Raw genomic sequence first — 24,271 nt, forward strand, 5'->3', positions numbered from 1 at the left:
AATATAAATATATTACTAAAAAATGCATATTTTAATAATACCCTTATAATGAACAATTACAACATAAAAGTATTATCAAATAAGTTATTAAGTCATAAACATATTATAACTGACATTTGAGAATCTTTTGTATGTTTTACTGTAGATAAAACTTGAAAATGTATGTTAGCAGTTCTTAAAAATTCTTTAAATTAGTTATTTGTCTTAGAAAAATTTGAAAGAATATTTTTAATAATATAAACAATACAATAAAGTAAAAATTATATGTTGTTTTCAATTTGTTACAAATAAAAAGACATTGCACTTAATTTGATTTAAAAGTCTAAAAAATTAAAAATTAAGTCTCTTAATTCAATATTGCCAATGCAATTTCATTTCTACGCTGCTGACCAAGTAAACGAAGTTGTTGTTCGTTTTCTTCTTCAATTACAGGAACAATTTCTTCATCATCTTCTTCGACATCTTCGTCTTCAAAATCTGGATCGTTTAAATTTTTTGCAATATTGTGCAGTACAAAGCATGCAGTGATACATGTAGCAATCATCTCTGGGTTAATTCTTACCTATGAAATTATTACACCACAGTTACATTAAGTTAAAGTGGTGGTACAAAAATTTTCTTTATTTATTTATCGGAAAAAGAAAAAAAATTAACATATGTTAATCGATATATATACCATCATGTTTATATATAATCTTTGGGAATAAAGTCACTTACGCCGTATCTGAGAATTGCGAAGCGTCTTTTTAATTGACCAAATGCATGTTCTACAATTACTTTGTTTTTAGCGTGTTTTTTGTTAAAGTTCTTTTCAAGTTCTGTTAGAGCATTTTCGAATGGCGTCATCAAAAATGGGGTTATACCATACCCTGCATCTCCTAGAAGATATCCTCTGTTTTCCAAACCTTTTAATAGTGGATGTATATTAGAGTTTTTAAATATTCTTGAGTCATGAACAGATCCGGGCCAACTAACATCAACACTGGTGAATATAGCCTTTTCATTTACAGTTGTCGATATATTAAAAAAATTATTCAAAAAAGAACAATTGGGAAATATAAGTATGTATGTATGTATGTATGTATGTATTTATGTATGTATGTATGTATGTATGTATGTATGTATGTATGTATGTATGTATGTATGTATGTATGTATGTATGTATGTATGTATGTATGTATGTATGTATGTATGTATGTATGTATGTATGTATGTATGTATGTATGTATGTATGTATGTATGTATGTATGTATGTATGTATGTATGTATGTATGTATGTATGTATGTATGTATGTATGTATGTATGTATGTATGTATGTATGTATGTATGTATGTATGTATGTATGTATGTATGTATGTATGTATGTATGTATGTATGTATGTATGTATGTATGTATGTATGTATGTATGTATGTATGTATGTATGTATGTATGTATGTATGTATGTATGTATGTATGTATGTATGTATGTATGTATGTATGTATGTATGTATGTATGTATGTATGTATGTATGTATGTATGTATGTATGTATGTATGTAAGAGGAATGTTTGAAAGAGGAATAGTTTATAATTTTACTTGCACATTGATTGAAACAAAGCCATTTCTATTATTAAACTCATCAGCAAATTCTCCATAGGGTTTATCAATTCTTATATGGGTGCAATCAATAGCTCCTATTGTACAGGGAAAGCCTCTTTTGTTTGCCCATGCCAGTTTTGCTCTTAAAAGTTGTTCTTCCGTATGTGGGAAAACTATCCACTGAGAAGCCTTAGTCAAAATTTTTTGAAGCGTCATAGAGACAGTTTTTGAAACAGTACTGCGATGAATCCCAGTTTCGTTTGAAATTCCAGTTTGGAAGCCAGGGTTTGCTAGATAACGTAGTGTAACTTCCATTCTTTGCTTGGTTGTTAGTGATCCTCCCCGAGTTTCATCACATTTATCCAAAAAGTGTTTTGCTAGCCACGTAACGTTATCATCCGTAAATCGATATAATTTATGATATTCGTTTGAAGCTGTTGGTGGTGCCTTTCGAGTACTATAGGATTTAGTTTTTCGTTCTGGAAACAATTGGACCATTTAAAGACGTATTTTAATATTTATTTTTAATGCAAATACTATGTTTTATCATTATGTTTGTTAATTACTGTTCACTATATCTAATACCTTGATTCTATAACCGATTGCATTATGCGAATGTATTATATATAATTTATCAAACGTGATAAATTTGCAAGTTCTCTTTAACTAGTTTTTAATTGTAAACGTGCACTCCATCCGTCAACATTAGGCTGCAGTTTTTATATAATTATAATATATAAAATTATATATATTGAATTAAACACACAGAAACATAGAAAGACAACATGCGCAACTTCATTTTTGTCAAAAACGTGCTAGTATATATATAAAACTAAATACATAACGTATATATATATATATATATATATATATATATATATATATATATATATATATATATATATATATATATATATATATATATATATATATATATATATATATATATATATATATATATATATATATATATATATATATATATATATATATATATATTGATTGGTTATGTATTATATCAAAATAATACAAAGCTCTTGTGCGTAAAAGAGTGCTCAATATTATAATAATAGAGCAATATATATATATCTGTTATTTAAATGGAGAAAAACAACATATTAATAGTACTTAAAGTTTCGTGCCTTACGGCAATCATCAGCTATTAATTACAAATCAAAAACGTAAAAAACCGTTTAAAAACGAATCAAATTTACGGTAGAACGAATTCTGTCGTAATGAGCAAAAAGACGCAATCATTTAGTCTTCAGTATCAAAAGAGGATAAAAGGAACTTGTTAGCATGTCGACATTTAGATATTATTTCGCTTCTTTTGTTAAGCAGGTTGTTTTCTTTATACGATAAAATTTCAAACTTCTCGTGAAGGCAAAAGTTACAAATCTTGGTTTCAGGGTTGTAAGGTTTGCAGCGCTTTACAATTCTCCACTTTATTATAGGTGTGATGGCTTTTTCTTTGAGATTCCAAATTTCCTTTGAAAGCTCGGTATCATTCTTATACCTGACCGTATTAAAAGATTTCAAATGGTTAGCATATCTTAGCTTAAATGGTGTCTCGCTAATGCCAAAATAAACTTTTTCTTTGAGTTCAAGATTTTCGGAACTCACGATAGCTTTATAAACGATATTGCTTAACAAACATTGATTGTTTAAAGGACAAGCGGTTTTGTTGATACAGTTGCAGGTGATTTTTGGTATGCTTCTTTGGTCTTGTAAAACCTTGTGATTATGCGAATTAATGATGGATTTTACGTTTCGCATACAGCTATAACTTACCTTGATCGAATTTCTATTGAAAATTTTGTGCAATCTATGATTTACCGGAAAGTGAAGGTCAACCAATGCAAGTAAACGGTTTCCTATTTTTGTTTCCACGTTTTTACTGAATGGAGGGTTAAACCATATAATGTTTCGCTTGCGTTTTGTATTTTTAGTCGTGGCAACTTGATGTTGATAATTGAGTTTACATTTATAGCCTGCTTTATTTAAAGCCTCTTCGTAAGGTGGAGTAGCATTTTTAAAAATAAGTTCGTTCGATGAAGTTGAAGATAATCTTAATTCAACAGTTCGAGGTAGTCTTTTGATAACACTAGGTGGATGGTTCGAATCACAGTTGACGTAACACAGTTCATTATCACATTTCGAGTACGGTCGAAAAGAATTATCATTAAGATCAAGTGTCACATCGAGATAATTTACGATTTTCATATTGCATTTGATGGAAATAAGAAAATCATTATTTTTAAATATTTTCACAAAATGCTTTTTGATTTTTTCCATCTGTTGACCGTTTTTGTTTTTAAATATTGCTAGCCCGTCGTCACGATATAGCCCGAAATCCTCTCTTTTATAATGTTGCGAAAGTTGAAATAATAGAAAGATTCCTACTAATTCACATACTTCAGCACCATCGTAAGCCCCCATAGTAACATCGAACTGTCCCCCATTTTTCTTAATCCACGTTTCATTGTTGTTAAAAAGTAAAGATTTTCTTGCATGCTTTATTATTGCCTTTTGCTCAGAGTTTAGTAAAAGATGCTGCTCGGCAAAATTGATTGCAGTGTTGAGAGTTTTTTCACTTATTGAAGGATAAAAATGTTTTATTACATTGAAAGACCACAAAGAAAACTTTATCAACAACCCTACTGTACGACTCTTAAATCCAGCAAAAAACGAGGTAGGAAGAATAAGCAAAATTATTTTATCTCAAACAAACAATGAACTCAAAAGTAAGCTTCTTGTAAACCAATGGCAAAGCACCTTAAATGTTACAGACTGGTTTAAAAAAATTAAAAACAAACATCTTTACAAATTTCTAATTTTTGACATTAATGATTTTTATCCTTCAATAAGTGAAAAAACTCTCAACACTGCAATCAATTTTGCCGAGCAGCATCTTTTACTAAACTCTGAGCAAAAGGCAATAATAAAGCATGCAAGAAAATCTTTACTTTTTAACAACAATGAAACGTGGATTAAGAAAAATGGGGGACAGTTCGATGTTACTATGGGGGCTTACGATGGTGCTGAAGTATGTGAATTAGTAGGAATCTTTCTATTATTTCAACTTTCGCAACATTATAAAAGAGAGGATTTCGGGCTATATCGTGACGACGGGCTAGCAATATTTAAAAACAAAAACGGTCAACAGATGGAAAAAATCAAAAAGCATTTTGTGAAAATATTTAAAAATAATGATTTTCTTATTTCCATCAAATGCAATATGAAAATCGTAAATTATCTCGATGTGACACTTGATCTTAATGATAATTCTTTTCGACCGTACTCGAAATGTGATAATGAACTGTGTTACGTCAACTGTGATTCGAACCATCCACCTAGTGTTATCAAAAGACTACCTCGAACTGTTGAATTAAGATTATCTTCAACTTCATCGAACGAACTTATTTTTAAAAATGCTACTCCACCTTACGAAGAGGCTTTAAATAAAGCAGGCTATAAATGTAAACTCAATTATCAACATCAAGTTGCCACGACTAAAAATACAAAACGCAAGCGAAACATTATATGGTTTAACCCTCCATTCAGTAAAAACGTGGAAACAAAAATAGGAAACCGTTTACTTGCATTGGTTGACCTTCACTTTCCGGTAAATCATAGATTGCACAAAATTTTCAATAGAAATTCGATCAAGGTAAGTTATAGCTGTATGCGAAACGTAAAATCCATCATTAATTCGCATAATCACAAGGTTTTACAAGACCAAAGAAGCATACCAAAAATCACCTGCAACTGTATCAACAAAACCGCTTGTCCTTTAAACAATCAATGTTTGTTAAGCAATATCGTTTATAAAGCTATCGTGAGTTCCGAAAATCTTGAACTCAAAGAAAAAGTTTATTTTGGCATTAGCGAGACACCATTTAAGCTAAGATATGCTAACCATTTGAAATCTTTTAATACGGTCAGGTATAAGAATGATACCGAGCTTTCAAAGGAAATTTGGAATCTCAAAGAAAAAGCCATCACACCTATAATAAAGTGGAGAATTGTAAAGCGCTGCAAACCTTACAACCCTGAAACCAAGATTTGTAACTTTTGCCTTCACGAGAAGTTTGAAATTTTATCGTATAAAGAAAACAACCTGCTTAACAAAAGAAGCGAAATAATATCTAAATGTCGACATGCTAACAAGTTCCTTTTATCCTCTTTTGATACTGAAGACTAAATGATTGCGTCTTTTTGCTCATTACGACAGAATTCGTTCTACCGTAAATTTGATTCGTTTTTAAACGGTTTTTTACGTTTTTGATTTGTAATTAATAGCTGATGATTGCCGTAAGGCACGAAACTTTAAGTACTATTAATATGTTGTTTTTCTCCATTTAAATAACAGATATATATATATATATATATATATATATATATATATATATATATATATATATATATATATATATATATATATATATATATATATATATATATATATGTATATGTATATGTATATACAGTATTGGACAAAGCATTTGCAACCAACATCAAACAATGCTAAAAAATGTTCCTAATTTTACATGTCTTTAAAACGAAACAAACTATACTACCACACCAAACAGTTCAGGAGTCATAGCATGCCATGACATGAGCAATCAGCTGACAGGTGACAGCACACAGGCAGAATTTCGTTGACAAGTGCCATTTTGCAGCAGACAAAACAAGTGCAACTTTTTTGGTTTGTTTAATACTCTTAAGTTTAATTTTCTTAAGTTTGGTCCGTGTCAACCTCACGGAAGTTTTTTACTAAATAAAGGAAGTATCCAGAAGTTTCCAGAAGTTTCCAGAAGCATGCAGAAGCTTCCAGAAGTTTCCAGAAGAAGCATCTGGAAGCATCCAGTAGCATCCAGAAATATTTTTATAACTTGAAATATTTTTATGTCCCACCATCTTGTACATAAGCTTCATCACAATATGAGGTTGGAACTTTATCAGGCTGAATACATTTAAGTGTGCTGGATTCTCTTGCCATTCCTGCACTACAGCGTTCAGCCACCTAAATCAAAAACACTACTTAAAATAAAAGTTCTAATTTAAAATAAAAAATTAAATTCAGGAAAAAAAAGAAATCTAGTAAAAAAGATGGCTCCCGACAGTCTTGGATTGGAACTAAGAAAGAAAATTATTGGCGATTACGTAAGTGGAATGTCACAAAAAAGTATTTGTGATAAATATCGCGTGAAAAAATGGACCGTATCAAGACTATGTTCCAAATATCGTTCTACGGGGAAGTTGGCAGCAGATAACAAAGGTGGAAGACCGCGTTCCACCACTTCTAGAGAGGATTCTATGATCGTCAGATCCGTCAAGAAGGATCCCTGGATATCATCAGTCGAGATACAAAAGCAATTAGAGCTGCCTGTATCGGATCGAACAATCAGACGACGTGTTGTTGAAGCCGGATTGTTTTCTCGACGCCCAGCAAAGAAACCGCTAATTTCACTAAAAAACCAGAAGAAAAGACTCCTGTTTGCTACATCTCATATTGACTGGAATGTGCAGAAATAGCGAACTGTCCTGTTCAGTGATGAACCGAAGTTCAACATCATTGGGAGCGATAGCATTTGCCGTGTACGTCGACCGGCCGGAAAACGCCTCGATTTACGTTACTGCCATAAGACCGTGAAGCATGGTGGAGGCAATGTAATGGTCTGGGGGTGTTTTTCTGCTAACGGTCTAGGTCCAATACATCGAAACGATGGAATAATGGATTGTTTCATGTATAAAAATATCCTGAAAGATATTATGTTACCTCATGCTGAATGGAATATGCCAATAAAATGGGTTTTTCAGCAAGACAACGGTCCGAAACACAATGCAAAAGTAGTCAAGCAGTGGTTTCAAGACAACCACCTATCGGTGATGGATTGGCCGCTTCAATCTCCGGATCTCAACCCTATCAAGAACCTGTGGGAGATCGTCAACCGCACAATTAATCGTGAAGGTGTTCGTAATAAGGATCAACTGTTTGAACAAATCCAAAAGGCCTGGGCAGCGATTCCACAAAGTTTCATTAATCACCTGATCGAATCTATGACTCGAAGATGCAAGGCTGTGATCGATAACAAAGGATTCGCCACGAAATTTTGATAGCGAAATACAGCTTGGTCAACATTTTGTCGACGCGCTTTTCTCATATGTGAGCACTCGCTAAACATTTAAGCAAAAGCTCATGAGTAAAAGATTTCGCGAAAAAAAAGCATTTGCTCTAAATTTTTATTCACGTAAAGTTGAGCAATTACTCCGAAAACGCTGAGTAAAAGCAATTGCTCTTTTTTATTAAGTTGATAAAAAAGGCTTGGCCGGTTAGGAGGACAATTCAACTGTTTGTTTATTTTTTAAACAAAAACAAACTCTAAGGGCCTGTTTATATGGAAAGCGGGCTGGCTCGGCAAGCGAGCCAGCCCGTTTGCCGAGATATCGACGTCATCATTATTTTAACTTAATTTTATTTTGCGTTTATATGAATAAACAAGCTGGCCCGGATAGCGATAAATTTTTTTTAAAAAAAAGAAACAGCTATTTTTTAAAAATAATTATAACAACTGTGGTAAATTCAATTAAAATCCAGGTAAGACCACTTTTTTAATTTAAAACAAGTATTTGTTGCGTAATTAACTTGTCGTCTAGTTGAAATATTGCCGCTAGTTGTGGTGACTTTCAGCTTAGGTATCGGTTTCGGCCGAAACCGAAATCGAAAGCGAAGATGATAAAACAGTAAAGAAGGGATCGAAACTCCCATCAAGGATTTGGTTGACAATCACCCAACCACAATCCAGTTTTTTGGGTCATTGGTTGATTATACTTCGCTTTCAGTATAACAACATATCTATTTTGTTTTTTCAAATATTTATTCAAACAAATTTGAATGATGTCATAGGAATGTGGTTTATAATACGATATGAATTACGATATTTATGATAGCTGAACGATAAATATCGTAATTTTTCAATAAACATTCAAACCTTATCAAGCATTTTTTGAATACGATATTATCGTAATATATCAAAACATATAAGCATAACGCGAAGCCGTATCATATCGTTATAAAAAGATTCGATACGCAGCTGCTTACTCAGTAGAATCAAAATTATTCTTTAAGTAAAAATTTTGTTTTCGTCTGAAATAGAAATTTATTTAGGTGAAATTCATCATTTTCTAAACGTAAATATGTATAAAAGCGTCACTGAATTAAATAGAAATAAAACCGCCACAATACAACCATTCCTATAAAGACGTTATTTAACCATTCGGATTAATGAGTCTGGCGTGGCTCGAATTTTCCATTCAGACCACGAACCGTCATAAACTGGGACTTCCTTTCCACAGGAATGATACAGAGCTAAAGATAAAACACAAGCAGAAACGGCCGAACCACAAGATGCAACAATATCTTTTTTGATATCGACATAGTTATCAGCAAAGTACTTATTTATAAATTCCTTTTCAAGCAAGCTATTGTCTTTCTTGCTCATTAATCCCTCAAAAGGAACTGAAAGTGATGAAGGGATGTGACCGCTTTCTTTGTCAATAGTCCCATCGTTTTTTAGACCAAGATATCTGGCGCGACTTCTAGCATCCACGACCTGTACGGGAAGTGTTGAGTTAGAATTTTGCCGAACCCATGCGAAATCTTTAATCCATGAATGATTTAATGAAGCTTTAAATTTAGTTTTCGGAGCTATAAAATTTACAAGATAATTTCATAGTACTTTCAAAACAAGGTAATTTATTAGTTGTCATAACGTAATAAAGTTTACGGTGTGGGGTATTAATGCCGTTAAAACTTGTTTGTCGTAGGAGAAAGTTGCACAAGACAGAGCTTATTTTCATTCGTTCATTCGTTCAACTCAATGGACTATTCCGTTTTGTGCAACCTTCCCTTAATATTTAAAATATGAAGAGTCGTAGATAAAAAAAAAATTTTTTTTTCTTTTTTTTTTCCTCCCTTAATTACGATTGTTTCGTTTTGGAATTGCCGACATTACTTACATTTTAAGTTCTACAAAATTATTCTTATTTTTATTCGGGACTATGTACAGGCACCTAAATTAACTCTACAGTATTGGCCATTAATAACAATCCACCATGATTTTTTTGATATCATTTGACTTTGATTGATAATAAATCAATGATTGTTTGACTCATTTCAAATATAAAAAGTGTAAATTGATGAATATCATATTTTCTTTAAAATAAATATAGATATTCATAAAAGTATCAATCGATGCGCTAATTATCTGGGTTTTTTTAACACTTACCTCATAATCTAAAAAAATTATAATGGCCAAAATTAACAATCCACTCTATTATTTCAAAATTCTTTCAAAATTGCGTTTGTCTTTGAGTAAAACTTAGAACTAATTTGCGAACTTAATAATTACTGTTAGAGAATTTTTTTAAAATTGTTATAAATATTTGAAAAGTTTGTGTAAAATGAAATATAAAAATTAGTATCTAATTAACTACAACATTTCAGCAATAAAAAAATCAAAATGACTGGAAAAACTATTGATAATATGAAAAAATGTAAAATCATAGCTATGAATGAACAAAACATCAACACATGCAACTGTTAGCAGAATTATCAACCGATATCATGAATACAATACAATTGAAAATCTTCCGCGTCCTGGAAGACCCAGCATTTCAAATGAAAGAAATGAACGTTCACTTATTCGCATAGTGAAAAAAAATAGAAATTTATCATCTACTGATCTCAGTCGAAAATGGCTGGAAGCTTCTGGTGTTGTTGCTAGTGCTCGAACAATTAGAAGAGTACTACAAAATCATAATTACATGTGGCGAGCTGCTTGCAAAAAACCACGTCTATCAAAAAAACATCAGAATGCAAGGAAAAACTTGTGCTTAGCTCATAAAATTTGGTCTAAGAGCATGTGGCACAACGTTCTTTTCAGCGATGAAATGAACATTGAGGTTGATTCAAGAAAAATCCGAGTAATGCTGAGAAGAATGCCACATGAAAAAATGCGCCCAGATTGTTCTATGTATAGAACAAACCAAGGTAGTGGCAGTATAGGCATCTGGGCCTGCATGAACTATGAAGGTGTCGGTTGCTTCAAACTATTTGATGGAAGGCTTGATTCTCAAAGATATTTAGACATATTAGATAATGATTTGATGCCTTCTGTTGACACTTTCCGAAAAGACACGGGAATTATCTTCCAACAAGATAATGCTCCATGTCATACTGCTAAGATTTGCAAGCAATAGTTTGAAGAAAACAACATTAAAGTCTTGGCCTGCTAATAGTCCAGATCTCAATTGCATAGAGAATTTGTGGTCTTGGTTAGACCACAATCTTGGTAAAATTGAAATAAAAGATCTGGACCAGCTGAAAGAAGAAGTAACAAAATTACTAAAAAATGTTCCAAAAGATATTACTCAGAATTTAGTGAATTCCATGCCGAAACGGCTCAATGAATGCTTAAAAGCTAAAGGATTGTCAACAAAATATTTATTTTTTTATTTTTTGTGTTTTTTAATTTATTTTTGTTTTTATGGTTAGTTAATTTTGTTGATGTGGTTTGTTTATTTTGGCCACATTTTTTTTTTTTTTTTGATACATATGAACACTTGTTTTCATTTCAATATTTCAGTTTTTAATTCTTTTATTTATTATTACTTTATAATAAATTTATATGGTAAATATTTGATTTATTTGAATAAAAAAAAGTCGAAGAAAAAATCTCTTTTGATTTTTAAAATATGTAATTTCAAACTTATATCCATACTACAATAACATAATGGATTGTTATTAATGGCCAATACTGTATACCTACTGAAAAACTTACCAGGTAGCTCTTCGTTTGCTGTATAAGATCCAGAAACTGTGGAATGTCCAGCCTCAACCCATTTCCTTAAACCACCATTTAAGACAGAAACCTTGTTATGACCAAAAGCGCGAAACATCCACCATACGCGAGGAGCGGAGTAGAGTGCATAAACGTCATGATTATCGTATATAATAACATGGTGATCGTTCGCTATACCTAGCGCAGTGACATATTCTTCAAAAAGGTTTTCAGGTGGCAGCATTCGTGGAAAGGCCGATTTTTTATCACAACACTCATCAAAGGAAAAGTATTTTGAGCCAAAAATTCTTTTTGATAAATGCTTCATCCTGTAATCTTCATTATTTAAATCCCATTGTGCATCAAGAATCCGATAATCTTTATGCCAAGAAGGGTTTTTTATGAATTCAGAGAGCTGTGAGCACGATGTCAAACTATCTGTTGATGCTTGAACTTTGAAATATTTCAGAGAAGACTGAATACTTCTCAATATGTTTATTTTTAAGAACATTGCAAATCTTTGAAGTCTTAATTTTCTAAATGTAAATTTCATAATATTTTTAATCTTTTTATAATATTAGAAAGAGTGGTATGTAGTATATAAGAATATGATTGTAATAGCTCTTGATTTTTAGGTAATATATGAATTTTTTTTAAACATTTTTACAAGAAAAAACAAGATTTTTTCATTTTATAACCAATAAAAGTTGTAAATAAAGTTGGAAAAATCTTACAAATAAAAACGCAAAATCAGCTTTACAACTCAATAGAGACATAAAAAATAAATGTCAGATAATTTTTCTGTAAAGTAATAAAATAAAAAAGTCAAATACACTTTCAATAAGTTTTTTGTACAGTTATAAAAAAAATCATTACTCAATAAACTGAAAAAAAAGTGTTAGCAATAAAACTTGTAAATAAATGATTTACTCCATAACTATCAAGATTTATTCGATATGGTGAAATGATTCGAGGTACCATGCAACTTATGTACTAGAAATTTATTTTATGACATCAATAAATTACAATAATACATTAATAAATAAAAAAAATTTTTATACAACTTTGTAACATCTAGTAAATTTATTACAAGAAACAATTTTCGTATAACTACGAATTGTTAAAAAGTTGATTTGTAACTCGAACTTTATACAAAACTTAACTGTTATTCAGATTTGATTAGCAAACAGCAAGAGGTCCATCAACGGGTGTATCAATAGCTGTGAGAGAGAGAGCAGGAGGACGAAGTTTAAGAACTAAAGAAAAGCCATTTAAATTTCTTATAGATAACTTGCAAAAAACTATTAGCCTATATTGCAAGCAACAGTATAAAGTTAGCAAATAGCTTTCAAGAAGAATAAGAAGCAAATTGACCCGTAAAAAAAGCGAAATAAAAAAGATGTTGAAAATAATCCAATTAAAAAATTATTACCGTATCCATAACCTTGTAAAAAGAGTATAAGTGCATTAACCACATGGTTAGGCTGCTCCTCTAAAACTAAACTAGAAGCACTTGAAATTTTCATCCAAGAAGAATTTGTGGGATCTAATTTTGAGTTCATATCAACAGTATCATCAACAGCAGGTGAATTATCACCTGTTATCAACAGGACACCACATTTTAAAGAGTTTACAGAGGGTTTGCCATCAGTTGAGCGAATAATCTTTATTGGTGCTCGCCTAGCATGTGATTCTATAAACAGTCCAAGATTGCGAGGATTTTTAATCTGATTCAGCTGATCAACCATCATACTTACAAGGTCATTGTTGTAAGTGTCTGGATTTCTTCCAAAAAAATGATAGCGAAGATAATCGATGCAAAACTGTGTCATTCCTTTTGTTTTTAAATAATGACTCATAAGCTAGTTAAAAAAAAATTATTAAAATATTTACTGCAACAAATCTAATGTAAAATAATATAGAAAGATTCAAGGATGAACAACATCATAAGTAGCAAAGTAAAAATATTTTATTCAAGATTCTTTGACTAAAAAACATGCATTAAACACTTATTAGAATGTTTACACTAACCAATCTATTAAACAAAATAACTCACTTTTTCATATGCCCAATCAGACCAGGAACAAGCATTGACCACTCCATTAATAGCTATCAAACAATCTACAATTCCTGGATTTTTTAAAGCTAGACGAGTGAAAACATTGGCTCCAGCTCCTATTCCAAAACATACAGTGCTTTTGATATTGAAATAGAGTACCACTTCTTCCACCATATCAGCCATTTCATCCATGGTTGGATACACATAATCCTGATATTATTGAAAAAAATATTAAGTTTCTAAAATCAAACTAAAGGATTTCTAATAAATAAAAAATAATTAAACACTCTATAAATATTTTGTCTGAAAAATGTCTAGCTCTAAGTCAATTAAATGTTGTAACATTTAAGCCAGCTATTGACTACCAGCTATTATTTTAATTAGATTTTGGTATGCTTTAATTGAATATTAATATAATAGGATTGCCATTTCCTTTTTTGCTATAAAACAGTAAAAAAAATTGACAATCCCTTTTAAATTCATATTCAACAATCCCAAGCAAACTTTCATACTTTTCCTTCAAAATTTTTCAATATCAAAATGTTAAACTCACTTCTTAATTTTCTTTATCTGTAAGAAGATATCTTGTTTAAAAAGTTTTTAATTACAGAAAGAGATATTTAAAATCTTTGTAAAAAATACTTAACAACAAATTTAATAAATATGAAAATATCAACCGTTAAATAAATTAAAAATGTAAATACCAAATTTAGTAAAACATAGAAGGACAAATTTTTTTATAGACTTACTTCAGAAAAAGCTTCAGCATTTTCATGTTGGCCAGGAAAATTCAAATGATAAACAATAAAGTTATCCAAAAGAGGTTTTAATTGGTGAAAGCAGAAAAATGACTGAAATGCAGTTATATGATTCTGACCAATGTCATGTAGAGTTAAAAGAACAGACTTTTTTGTGTCTGACTTGCCTTGAATTGCCACATGGATATCTCCTAGAAAGTCAAAACCAAAAACAAAGAAGAATTAGGTAGTAATTTATAAGCTTATTTAAATTAATATTTTTATGTGAACCTAGTATATGTCTGAAACACACACACACACACACACATACACACACACACACACACACACACACACACACACACACACACACACAAACACACAGATATATAAATATAAACATGTAAAAATTCTCATATAGAATAAAAAAAAACCTTTTACAGTTTGAATAACTTTCATTATGCAATCAAAGTGCTGTTTACTACCCATTGTGATTTTGCACATAAAATTTCTACTTTTAATTATGAAAAGAATAATTCCAGATATTGGAATAAATTAAATCTGGCAATTTAAAATCGTTTTTAACAAAAAATTAAATCAACCAAAGTATTTTTAGTGAAAGTCAAAATTTTTAAATATATTTCCACAAAATTATTTTAACATTTTTGCCACTTCAATAACACAATACTTCAATCAAAACCATATCAACACCATTTTAACTGAAAAGTAAATTTCAAAAACTCAACTTTAAATAAGATGCACTGCTGGAAGCTTTTGGAACTTACTGGTTTTGCTATTATTTAGCTAACAGTTGTAAGTAAATAACTTTCTATCAACAAAAATACTATCTGTAGCTTTTTACCAAAATACATTTTGATGAATGACGTTATTATGAATCATATTGTAAGAAGGATTCAAACAGGAAGTACCAAAGTTTTTTTATTCTTGTTTTCATAGATCTTTCATGTAAAAAAAACATGGCTTTAGTTTTTAAAAAAATTAAATAAAAAATGAAAAAAAATTTTAAATCACAAAGAAGAAAATACTTTTCAAATTTTCAAAATGTAATTAAAAATAATTGTTTTTTTTTTTTTTTTTTCTATACTGAAATAAAATAATATTGTGTAAACAAACATGGATAATACACCTCTATTTTTGTCAAATGGTGTTGATAAAACTACAAGTATGTCATAAACTCTACGTTTATGTAATAAATTTTTTTGTCGACTATTGTTTCTGGATTTGATTGCCTTTCAGATTCACTGACTTAGCATTTAAAATATAAATAACTGTTTTGATGCAAACTGCGTGCATTAAACTGCACATATTGACAAATAAAACATTTGATGGATTGTTTAGATAACTGCCCAGCACTTACCTGCAGACAAGTGCTAAATGTCTAAAAGAAAATAATTAACATGTGAAAAGTAATAGTTACAAATATATATAGTAAATCTTTTTTTTTTTTTTACATAAAAATCAAATTAAAAAAGGATTTTAACATAAATAGTTTTTTTCGTTAAAACTCATTATTTATATTGTATTGCTTTTTTTTTTATCACTTTTTTTTTCTTTCAAACATTAAAAAATATTTTGAAAAAGAGAAAGACATATCTATTCAGGAATCTGGGCACAAACCCTTTAATCATTATCCACTGTTTAGGAACAGGGAGGAAATAATTCTGTTGAGGAAAAAATGCTTTTAGTTCAATTCGTGATTGCAGGCACAACTGTGCATAGCTTACGATAATAATATTTTACATATATTGTAGACCTAGATTTCTTTATATGTTTAAAAGATAACAAGAACATGTTGAATTGCTAACCAAACATTAAACACACAGTTTAAAAGTTTTTTACTAATATTTTGAATTAAATCATTAGCTATCATTATTCAAACCTTTTTTTGTTTTAATAACTTCAGTTGTCAAGGAATGAAAAGCATGACTATCTGCTCCATCTATATGACGCTTGAGTGAGGCATTCTCATTCATACCATCAAGTGTCACAGCAACATCCCAACAATCAACTTCATCACTATTGATGAGGGAACTTCTGCTTTTTGACATTTTTCTTATAAGAATTTTTTTTCTTCCTGGAACATAGTAAAATAATTTTAAAAATAAGAAACAACTCATAACCATACCTTTGAACAGACACTGAGGAGGTAAGTACTTATATTAACATATGTATCTCCCTCTAAACCAAATTATAGTTTGTACAACTTAAACTGAATTCAAGTAAGTTCAAATAAGTTCAAATGTGTAAAAAGACATTCATTTCAAAATCTTTGCATAAAAATCTAGAATATTTATAATAAATTTACTTGTTGTATTTGTTATAGGACCTTAATTTTTTTGTATACTAATTATAGGAATTTGAATTTTAACAACTACATCAAAAGTAAACAAAGCATTATTTTAAATTCAAATGGATTTGCTAGCCCTTCTCAGAAAAAAATTTTTAAAAGTTGATTTGAAAGAAATTACTCAGGAAGCTAGTTTTAAAAATCCACTATGAGTTGTCATCATGCATTATCATTTCTTTCAAGTAATGAAGGCAAGACACAATACGACAAAAATACTCACGATTTCATACAAATCTTAAACCTTTAAAATTTTGAATATAAAAACTACTTTCAAACATTAAAATAAATTTTTTGCTATTTACAAAGGGAAGTTTTTTCACGTAAAACTCTCATAGAGGTAAACATTGCAGGTTTTCAAAGAAACTGACAAGTCTTTTAAAAAGCTTCACTGTTTTTATAGAGAAAAACCTTAAAAATATAATATATATATATAGATATTAAAAACTAAAACACCTTTAACCACTATTTTGAATGATATTCAAGACAATATACAAAGACTCTGCTTTATCATTCAAAGAAATTATAACATAAAAAAAAATTTTGTTCTAATAAAACCTAAATCAGCTATTTGTTTAAGCTTTACGAAAATATATAGAAAAAAAAAGGTTTAGAAAACAAAAATAAAAGTTTGGAATTGGACTTTGCAAAATAATTAACAGAGTAGATAATATTTATCTCTTAATTTTGTAGTTTACATAAGATTACACTAATTTAACATAATTCTTAAAGATTACAAACGTGTTTGAGTTGCATAACTAGCACTGACAGGTGAAAGACCAGTCACTTTTTTAGTGTATGCAGCATCATTATCATAGTCAGACTCATCAGAATAGTCTGGAAGTGGAATAGGAGTTATTCTTTTAGCATGGCCATTTTCATTTTTCCTATCCTCAAAATGCTGGGGAAACTTACGATAAATCTCTTCATCATAAGACTTAAACTGACTATTCTGTCCATTTTCAGATGAATGCACAGTTGTTGACCTACTCTGCAAACTGGTATCTCTTTGAAGATGTTTTGGGTTATTGGAAATAGATCCATTTTCTTTAACTTTTTTCTCTTTATTGATGGTAGTGTTTTCCTTTGATTTTTTCCTTTCTGCACTGTCTGTGTAACTAGATGATTTTTGACTAGGATTCTCTTGCTTAAAAGCCTGACTCTCAGCATAAGAACCAGTATTATTTGATGACACTACAGGTGATGGTGGACGCCCAATCGGAATTTCAATAATACTTTTACGGTCACCAGAACTTCGTGCTCGTTTAGACGCTGTTATAAAAGAATTTCTATCAGGAAGTGTACCAAGAGCTTTAGTAGGAAATTCACCGCTAGATGGTGGAGGGCAGACATCTAATTTAGCTTTTTTTAACTCATTCATTGATTCCTGTAACTCTTCTAGAACTAAATCATCATTTAAGTTTGAATTTGGAATTTCTTCTTGTAAAAAAGGTGCAATCCTCTCTAAGTCCATTTTCAAAATTCTTTTTTTAAATATCTTTAGAATGTGATATGCCATAGCAGTAAGAACACGATCACCATCAATCATATAAATATCATAGACTCTTAGAACTAAAGAAAATGGCAATCTATCTAAAAAACACTGCATAAACCACTTTAGAGTATATAAGTTTGTACTAACACCTTCTTCTTCCAAGTGTTTCCCAACTTTTGGAAGGAGTTTCTTAACAACCTTATCATGATGATTTTGAAAACGTATAAGCTTTGGGAAACCAGGTACAAATAATCCATGCATACTGTGTTTACGATCATTTAACAACTCAGACAATGCCCAAAATGCAGCTTCCTCATCCATGTACATAAGCAACAAGGCTACAATACCACTCATCCCTTGACAATAACCAACATCTGTATTATAGATAGAATATGCAGCTAAAACATAAAACAATGCTTGCTGTTTAACTCCAAATCGGTCACGAAACATTATATGATCTCGGTAAGTTCGGTTTACATCTAAATCAATTTGGCGTATATCAGGACTATTCTCAAGTGCAATTTTTTTAAACTTATCATAAACACCTTTCTTTGCAACATTCTGTAAGTTCAACATTTTTTTCCAAGCCTCCCCACGAACACGAGGTGGAATGCCTTTATAAACTCTACGCCTCAGTTTTTCTGTAGGTTTATCTACATTGAAATAATTCTTCCAATTAGCAAACATCTTTATCCATTTGCCTGATCGTTCTAGGTCAATCTCCTCCATTCTGGCATCACGACCAGGTGGCAATGGATTTTTATGGAGAAAACCATAATGATCCATTACTTGGTAAACAATAAAGCTGGCATCTTCCCAGGGATCAATTGGACCTTGAGGACCTCTTCGGTATCGTTCTACTATAGCTGCTCTGACTTTTGCACCATCTTCATCATCAGTAAATTCACTCATTATTTGGAGTGTTTAATTTTATGATCATTTTGTGAAAAACTAAAATACTTCATTACTTTTAGTGCTAAGAATCTAAAAAAAATTAAGCAAAATATAAATGTATTATACTAGCAAAGTATTTTAGGTAAATACATGATAAAAGTTTTTTGAGTTACAAGTGCAAAATAAAATATAACCTTATGCCCAGATTACTAGTTTTATTAGTTGGCTACTAAATCACTTCTTGAAAGTATTAACATTTATGAACTAAAGCACGATTATTTGCTAATAATTAATTGATGTAAATTTAAATCAATTCAAACACAACAAAAAGAAAACTTTAAAAATTTTTTTGAAACACTTATAAATTAAAGGTGTACACTTTTTTTTTAAAACAAATTTTTGGAACTCTTAAGTTACATACTGGTATAATTCTTAAAAGAGTATTTTTAAAGCAAATTTTACTTTATTCTACTTAAAACACCTAAAATTATAAAACCATGAAGATCTTTTCATTTTTTTCATTTACTCTTAAAAGTTTGTTAAATAACAATTATAAATTTAACTTGATTCTTAAATAAAAAATAAATCAAGAATACTTGTATTCATATGTATTCTAGCACATATAAATTAATATAAGCATATATTTTTCAAAATAGAATATGTACACTAACAATTTATTAAAATAGAAGATAATTTTAGGAATCATATGGTTTGAAAAAAATTGTTTTCAAGCATTAACAAGTTAAGTAAATAATATATATAAAAAGTAAAACATGTGTAAGTTTAGGAACAAAATGTCTTAAAAAGTAGAGAACGTCTAGTTTATCATAGAAAAATACATCAATAACAGAGTTCTGAGCTAATAAGGCCTTTTTAAACAAAATAAAATTTGATAAAGCAAAAAAATAAAAAATAAAAAAAACTATAGAAATTTAAAAAAAAAAATACATAATTTTAGTCAATTTGGATATATACATAGATATTAATAATCTATAATTTTAGCCCTACCATAACATACCATAACACATTAGTTATATTTATCATTTTTAATAAAATACGTCGTTTAAAAATAGCACAAAACTTTGCTTTTAACAAACTTGGTATGAAATTTGTTAAAGTAAATATATGAATAATAAAAACAACAATAATAACAATAAGAAAATAATAACTTTAATAACAATAAAATATCAACAGCAATATTAACGATTATAATGATGCAAATGATAATATTACAAATATTTAAAGAAATGATGTTTATAATTGCTTCAGTTGCTAAAACAAGAAACCTGAAATAAGAACTTTTCCCAGAGCAGGAGTTTATTGCGGCCCAGCAAACATGCGACCATCTTTTGATAGCAAAGACGTCATATGTATTCAAAGTGGTAATAGAAATTATTACACACCGAGTTCGCGAGCGAACCTTGGTTCCCTGCCTATTTTTTTAAAAACTGAATTTTATTTAGTTTATGTTATCTCAAATTTAAGCTGAATTTCAGTTTTAAGCTGAACAAGCTTATCTAATTCATTAGCTTACGGTTATGTGATAAGAAAATGACAAGCAACAAGGTAAAAATACAGCCTGATACATATTTAATGTGTTACCAGTGATGGTGAACTGAATAACATGAATCTCAATATTTGTCAAGAGATTTGATTATTTAACCTCCAAATACATAAAAAAACTATTACGGAAACATAAAAAACAGACGAGGCGCGCTTTTTTGGTTACTTAAAATCAACTTGAATTAAAATAAACTTTGGTTTCAAAGTTTTTCAACGTTTTTTAAGCGTGAAGTTATTTATTCAAACTGATATGCAAATCAAAATTACTTTAACGTTAAACATTGTAATCGAATCTAATCAAACGAAACATCAAAATCGAATGTAATCAAAGGAAGTGTCAACATTATATATTAGATTGTAGATGAAGCTAAAAGAATGTACAATACAAGTTATAAAATCGAGAAGAAAATTTCCTTTTGCGTATTCCTATTCAGTAGAACTTATTATAGGTATGGGAATAATTGAATCCGAAAAAAAACTCAATGCAATCTCATGAACTTGTAACAAAAACACGATTATTTAAAACTATTGATTAGGAATGTTCAATGGTTGGCGCAAAAGAAAAGAAACCTTGTTGTTAGATGATATGCGTAATAGTTATTATTAGCTTTCATAAAACTGATAATTGAAAAAAAAATCTCGAGTTTGATTTTAAGCTGAAAGACTTTTTTTATGCGAAAAAAGTAAATCTTTAGATGATATAAATCTAGTCATGACGTAATCTGAAAAGTAACGGAAAAATTTCTACTTAACTGCAATTCACATTGTTTTCTCCCAGCCTTACAAAAAAACGTTGGGTTTTCATTGGGATTTTTCTAAAAGTCTTTTATTGAAATCGTTCACTGATTCGTTTTTAAATTTTCCAAGAGGGCGGCTGTTTTCATGCATGTCTGACAGGCAAACGAAGAAACGAGGTGTAAGTTAAGGGTGTTGACAAGGGGCAGTATTACTTATAATTGCTTATAAACAAAACATGGTATGCTATAATTTGATTTCACCAATCAAATATCTTATTAAAACAACATTGCTTTCAGAGTATTGTTGAAAAGGTCTGTTTTCTCAATTTGATTGCCGATACTATTTGTAGGGCGGTTTAAATTGTGTACACATCGGTGTGTTACTTCTATAAAAACAACACAAATTCTAGAACTTATCTACAAGCCTCAAAGAAACTTTGTATTAAAAACAGAATAGAGAAATGTTTGGTTTACCTAAAAACGATATATATTTTCTAAAATGCTCTGAACATACAATTGTTAAAAAAACTAAAATTTAATATATTCTCATAAAAACCACCCTCCAACGATTTTTTTTAAAAAAAGTTAAAAAATGTAATTTTTTTACAATTTTTGTTAGATATCTAACACACGACGAAGCAAGGGCCGAATTAGAGATTGCGGTGCCTCTCAGCACAAAATATTTTTTTGTACTGAGAGGCACCGCGATCTCTAATTTAACCTCCTTTCCTCTAAATAAAAATCTAATTTTAAAAAAGCCAAAAAATTTACTTATTTAGCGTCATCCTCACGCACAGAGAGATTTTTTTTCAAATTACTAAATGATCGTTTCTCTAGAGGCATCCTCTGATACAGTATTTGCATTTCTAGTTTTTATTTTATACCTGCGAAATACTTTAGAAAAAAAAACTTGATAAATTCGTATGAAAATAAATTTATTTTCGATTAGTGGTATTTTATTGCAAGCAAAACTATTTTGGTACACCAGTACAATGAAAAAGCAATGCTGTCTATGAGCAAGAATGATGTCTAAAAGCATCAACGTAAACACTGGGTGTTATATCCGCTTTATTGTTGTTTAATGACCAGTTAAACCTATTTTAAGCTAAAGTTTAAATCATCTTATTGTTTCATGCATAATTATCATACCCATTGTTTAATTGTTGACACTCTGGAATGCACGAGTGAAAATAAACACAGCTTTTTAAATTTAAGCACCATTTCAGTTTTCAAACGATTTCTTTAAAGTAAAAGTATCACAAAAATGGTGTCCGGCATCAAAGGAAGCGATTAAATCTAAGGGAGATTAAATCTAAGTGACAGTTTTGTCAATTAATTCTAACAATTATTAACTCAGAATAATAATTTGTATGAAGTGTTTTATGTCTTTTATTTTAACTATCCTGAATTAATGGTAGTTAATTAATTATATATAACCTCCTACACAAGCAATAGAGCCAAGAAGCATAAAAATTTTTCCTCCCCCTATCACTTATGCAGGAATTCTTCGATAACGAAATATTCATTTTACGTTCACGCAATTTCCGTTAAATTTGACTCATTTCTAAATACGCATTTACGCTCGTGTTCATTTACGTTCACACACTTTACATTTGAATTATTTTTAAACACTCTTTCATTTAAAAAAATATATATTTTCAATGATGTTTTAAAGAGCTTAAGTTTGTCATTTAGTAAATGTTTCAAAAATGCTTCGAACCTGTATATATATATATATATATATATATATATATATATATATATATATATATATATATATAGTTGCTTTTTTAAGGGGTGTATGCAAAGACCATATTGACGGTAAAAAGTCGTCGGCCAAACACCTAAACGCAAATTTAGAATTAAATTGTCGAATTTCGGTAGATAAGACTCAAATGATTTTTTAAATATTAACTTCTGTATTTTCAAACATTTTGTTTAAAAACCTAGTTTATGAAAGGGTATTCCCATTTAAAGAAACTTGCGCAGTGAAAACTCTTCCAATCTGTTTATTTATCAAGGGGATTCCCATTTACAGAAACTTGCGCAATGATGATTCTTCCTACCGGTTAATTAAAAGAAATACGCGTTACCTTGAAACTGTTAAAGACGTGAAATATGTTTTAGTAACTTTACAATTGTACTATGCAGAAGGAATCGGCAAAAAAACACTTGTATTGGGTTTAAGAATTATCACAGCCTCATTTTTTCAACAAACTTTATTCAACAAAAATGATAAAAATATTTAACAAATACATAGTTTTACGATTATTCTGTAGCATAGTCACCACTAACTTCAAGAACTATTTTCTATTTGCTTGGTAGATGATCGATTTTATGGACAAAGAAATCATGGTTATTGGGTGCAGTCCACGCTTGACATCGGTTATTGTGCCATCCAAATCGTCGTAAATTTTGTTCATTTGCCAGTTTTTCAATAAGCGACTGACGTGACAGCTTGTTTGGTCGGTAAATATGACGGATGAGGGAGCAGTTCCCATCCTTTATTGGTGATCAATTCCAGTTTTAACATGAGGACGAGCATTATTGTGGTGGAAGACAATATGGTTCTTTTTTTGTGGTCGTTTCGCCTCGATTACAGCGTGAAAGCGGTCAAGCTGAGCCTGGTAAATGTCACTGTTAATGTTGAACTTCCGCTTGGTATTTTTGGCCGTAATTGGTCATTGTTGACGCTTATCATCGTCATTCCACCAATAACAAATGCCGTTTTAGATGATTTCCCAGTGGATGATTCATTTAGCCTTCTTACAGTGGACATCAACATAGCCTTCTTACTGAGGAAATTTTTTAGTATACCCGACGACATGCAAACATTCTTCCTTTTTTTTACGTTTTTGAAGAGTTGCCATAATTCATCATCTGTTACGAGATTCTTCAGAAACGAAGATTGCTCATTTCATTGGAACAAAACGGTGAAATTATGGAAACGCTCACCTTTGAAGTTGTTGGAGAGTTTGTGGGGAACCCATCCGCC

General features: G+C 30.1%; 4 protein-coding genes across 8 annotated transcripts in view; all 4 read right to left on the minus strand.

The window, feature by feature from the left end:
* Positions 1-272: 272 nt before the first annotated feature.
* Positions 273-1,674, minus strand: LOC149890056 (uncharacterized). Of its 2 annotated transcripts, XM_090086270.1 has the most exons (3): positions 1,579-1,674; positions 718-905; positions 273-562 (listed from the first exon to the last, which is right to left on the minus strand). In XM_090086270.1, exons 2-3 carry the CDS (start codon positions 844-846, stop codon positions 347-349), a joined length of 345 nt encoding a protein of 114 aa, XP_089942396.1. In that variant the 5' UTR covers positions 847-905; positions 1,579-1,674; the 3' UTR covers positions 273-346. The 2 variants fall into 2 exon arrangements, with proteins under 2 accessions (XP_089942396.1, XP_089942397.1); XM_090086271.1 differs by lacking the exon at positions 1,579-1,674 and having other exon boundaries at positions 718-963.
* A 7,045-nt stretch (positions 1,675-8,719) lies between these two features.
* LOC145183372 (thiosulfate sulfurtransferase-like) lies at positions 8,720-11,997 on the minus strand. Its single transcript, XM_090084695.1, has 2 exons — positions 11,427-11,997; positions 8,720-9,292 (listed from the first exon to the last, which is right to left on the minus strand). Exons 1-2 carry the CDS (start codon positions 11,977-11,979, stop codon positions 8,850-8,852), a joined length of 996 nt encoding a protein of 331 aa, XP_089940821.1. The 5' UTR covers positions 11,980-11,997; the 3' UTR covers positions 8,720-8,849.
* Positions 11,998-12,208: 211 nt separating this feature from the next.
* LOC145183410 (protein NDRG3-like) overlaps positions 12,209-24,271 on the minus strand; it is a 61,315-nt gene continuing 49,252 nt past the window's right edge. Inside the window, exons 2-7 of one of the 4 annotated variants that reach the window (XM_090084694.1) lie at positions 14,657-14,734; positions 14,235-14,434; positions 13,483-13,695; positions 12,859-13,288; positions 12,590-12,682; positions 12,209-12,419 (exon numbers count right to left, since the gene is read on the minus strand). In XM_090084694.1, the coding sequence (XP_089940820.1) occupies positions 12,606-12,682; positions 12,859-13,288; positions 13,483-13,695; positions 14,235-14,434; positions 14,657-14,726 (990 nt within the window). In that variant the 5' untranslated portion in view covers positions 14,727-14,734 and the 3' untranslated portion in view covers positions 12,209-12,419; positions 12,590-12,605. Of the gene's footprint in view, positions 12,683-12,858; positions 13,289-13,482; positions 13,696-14,234; positions 14,435-14,656; positions 14,735-16,122; positions 16,344-24,271 lie in introns of those variants that run through there. The other 3 variants (XM_090084692.1, XM_090084693.1, XM_080058749.2) reach the window with 3 other exon arrangements.
* On the minus strand, positions 17,252-20,336 carry LOC145183409 (USP6 N-terminal-like protein). The gene has a single exon (XM_080058748.2). The coding sequence runs from the start codon at positions 18,992-18,994 to the stop codon at positions 17,321-17,323; it is 1,674 nt and encodes a 557-aa protein (XP_079914874.2). The 5' UTR covers positions 18,995-20,336; the 3' UTR covers positions 17,252-17,320.

Source organism: Hydra viridissima, unplaced genomic scaffold, assembly GCF_058129835.1.
Source record: "Hydra viridissima isolate aposymbiotic clone 2 unplaced genomic scaffold, HvirCarnegie_v1 scaffold_4, whole genome shotgun sequence".
NCBI lineage: Eukaryota > Metazoa > Cnidaria > Hydrozoa > Anthoathecata > Hydridae > Hydra > Hydra viridissima.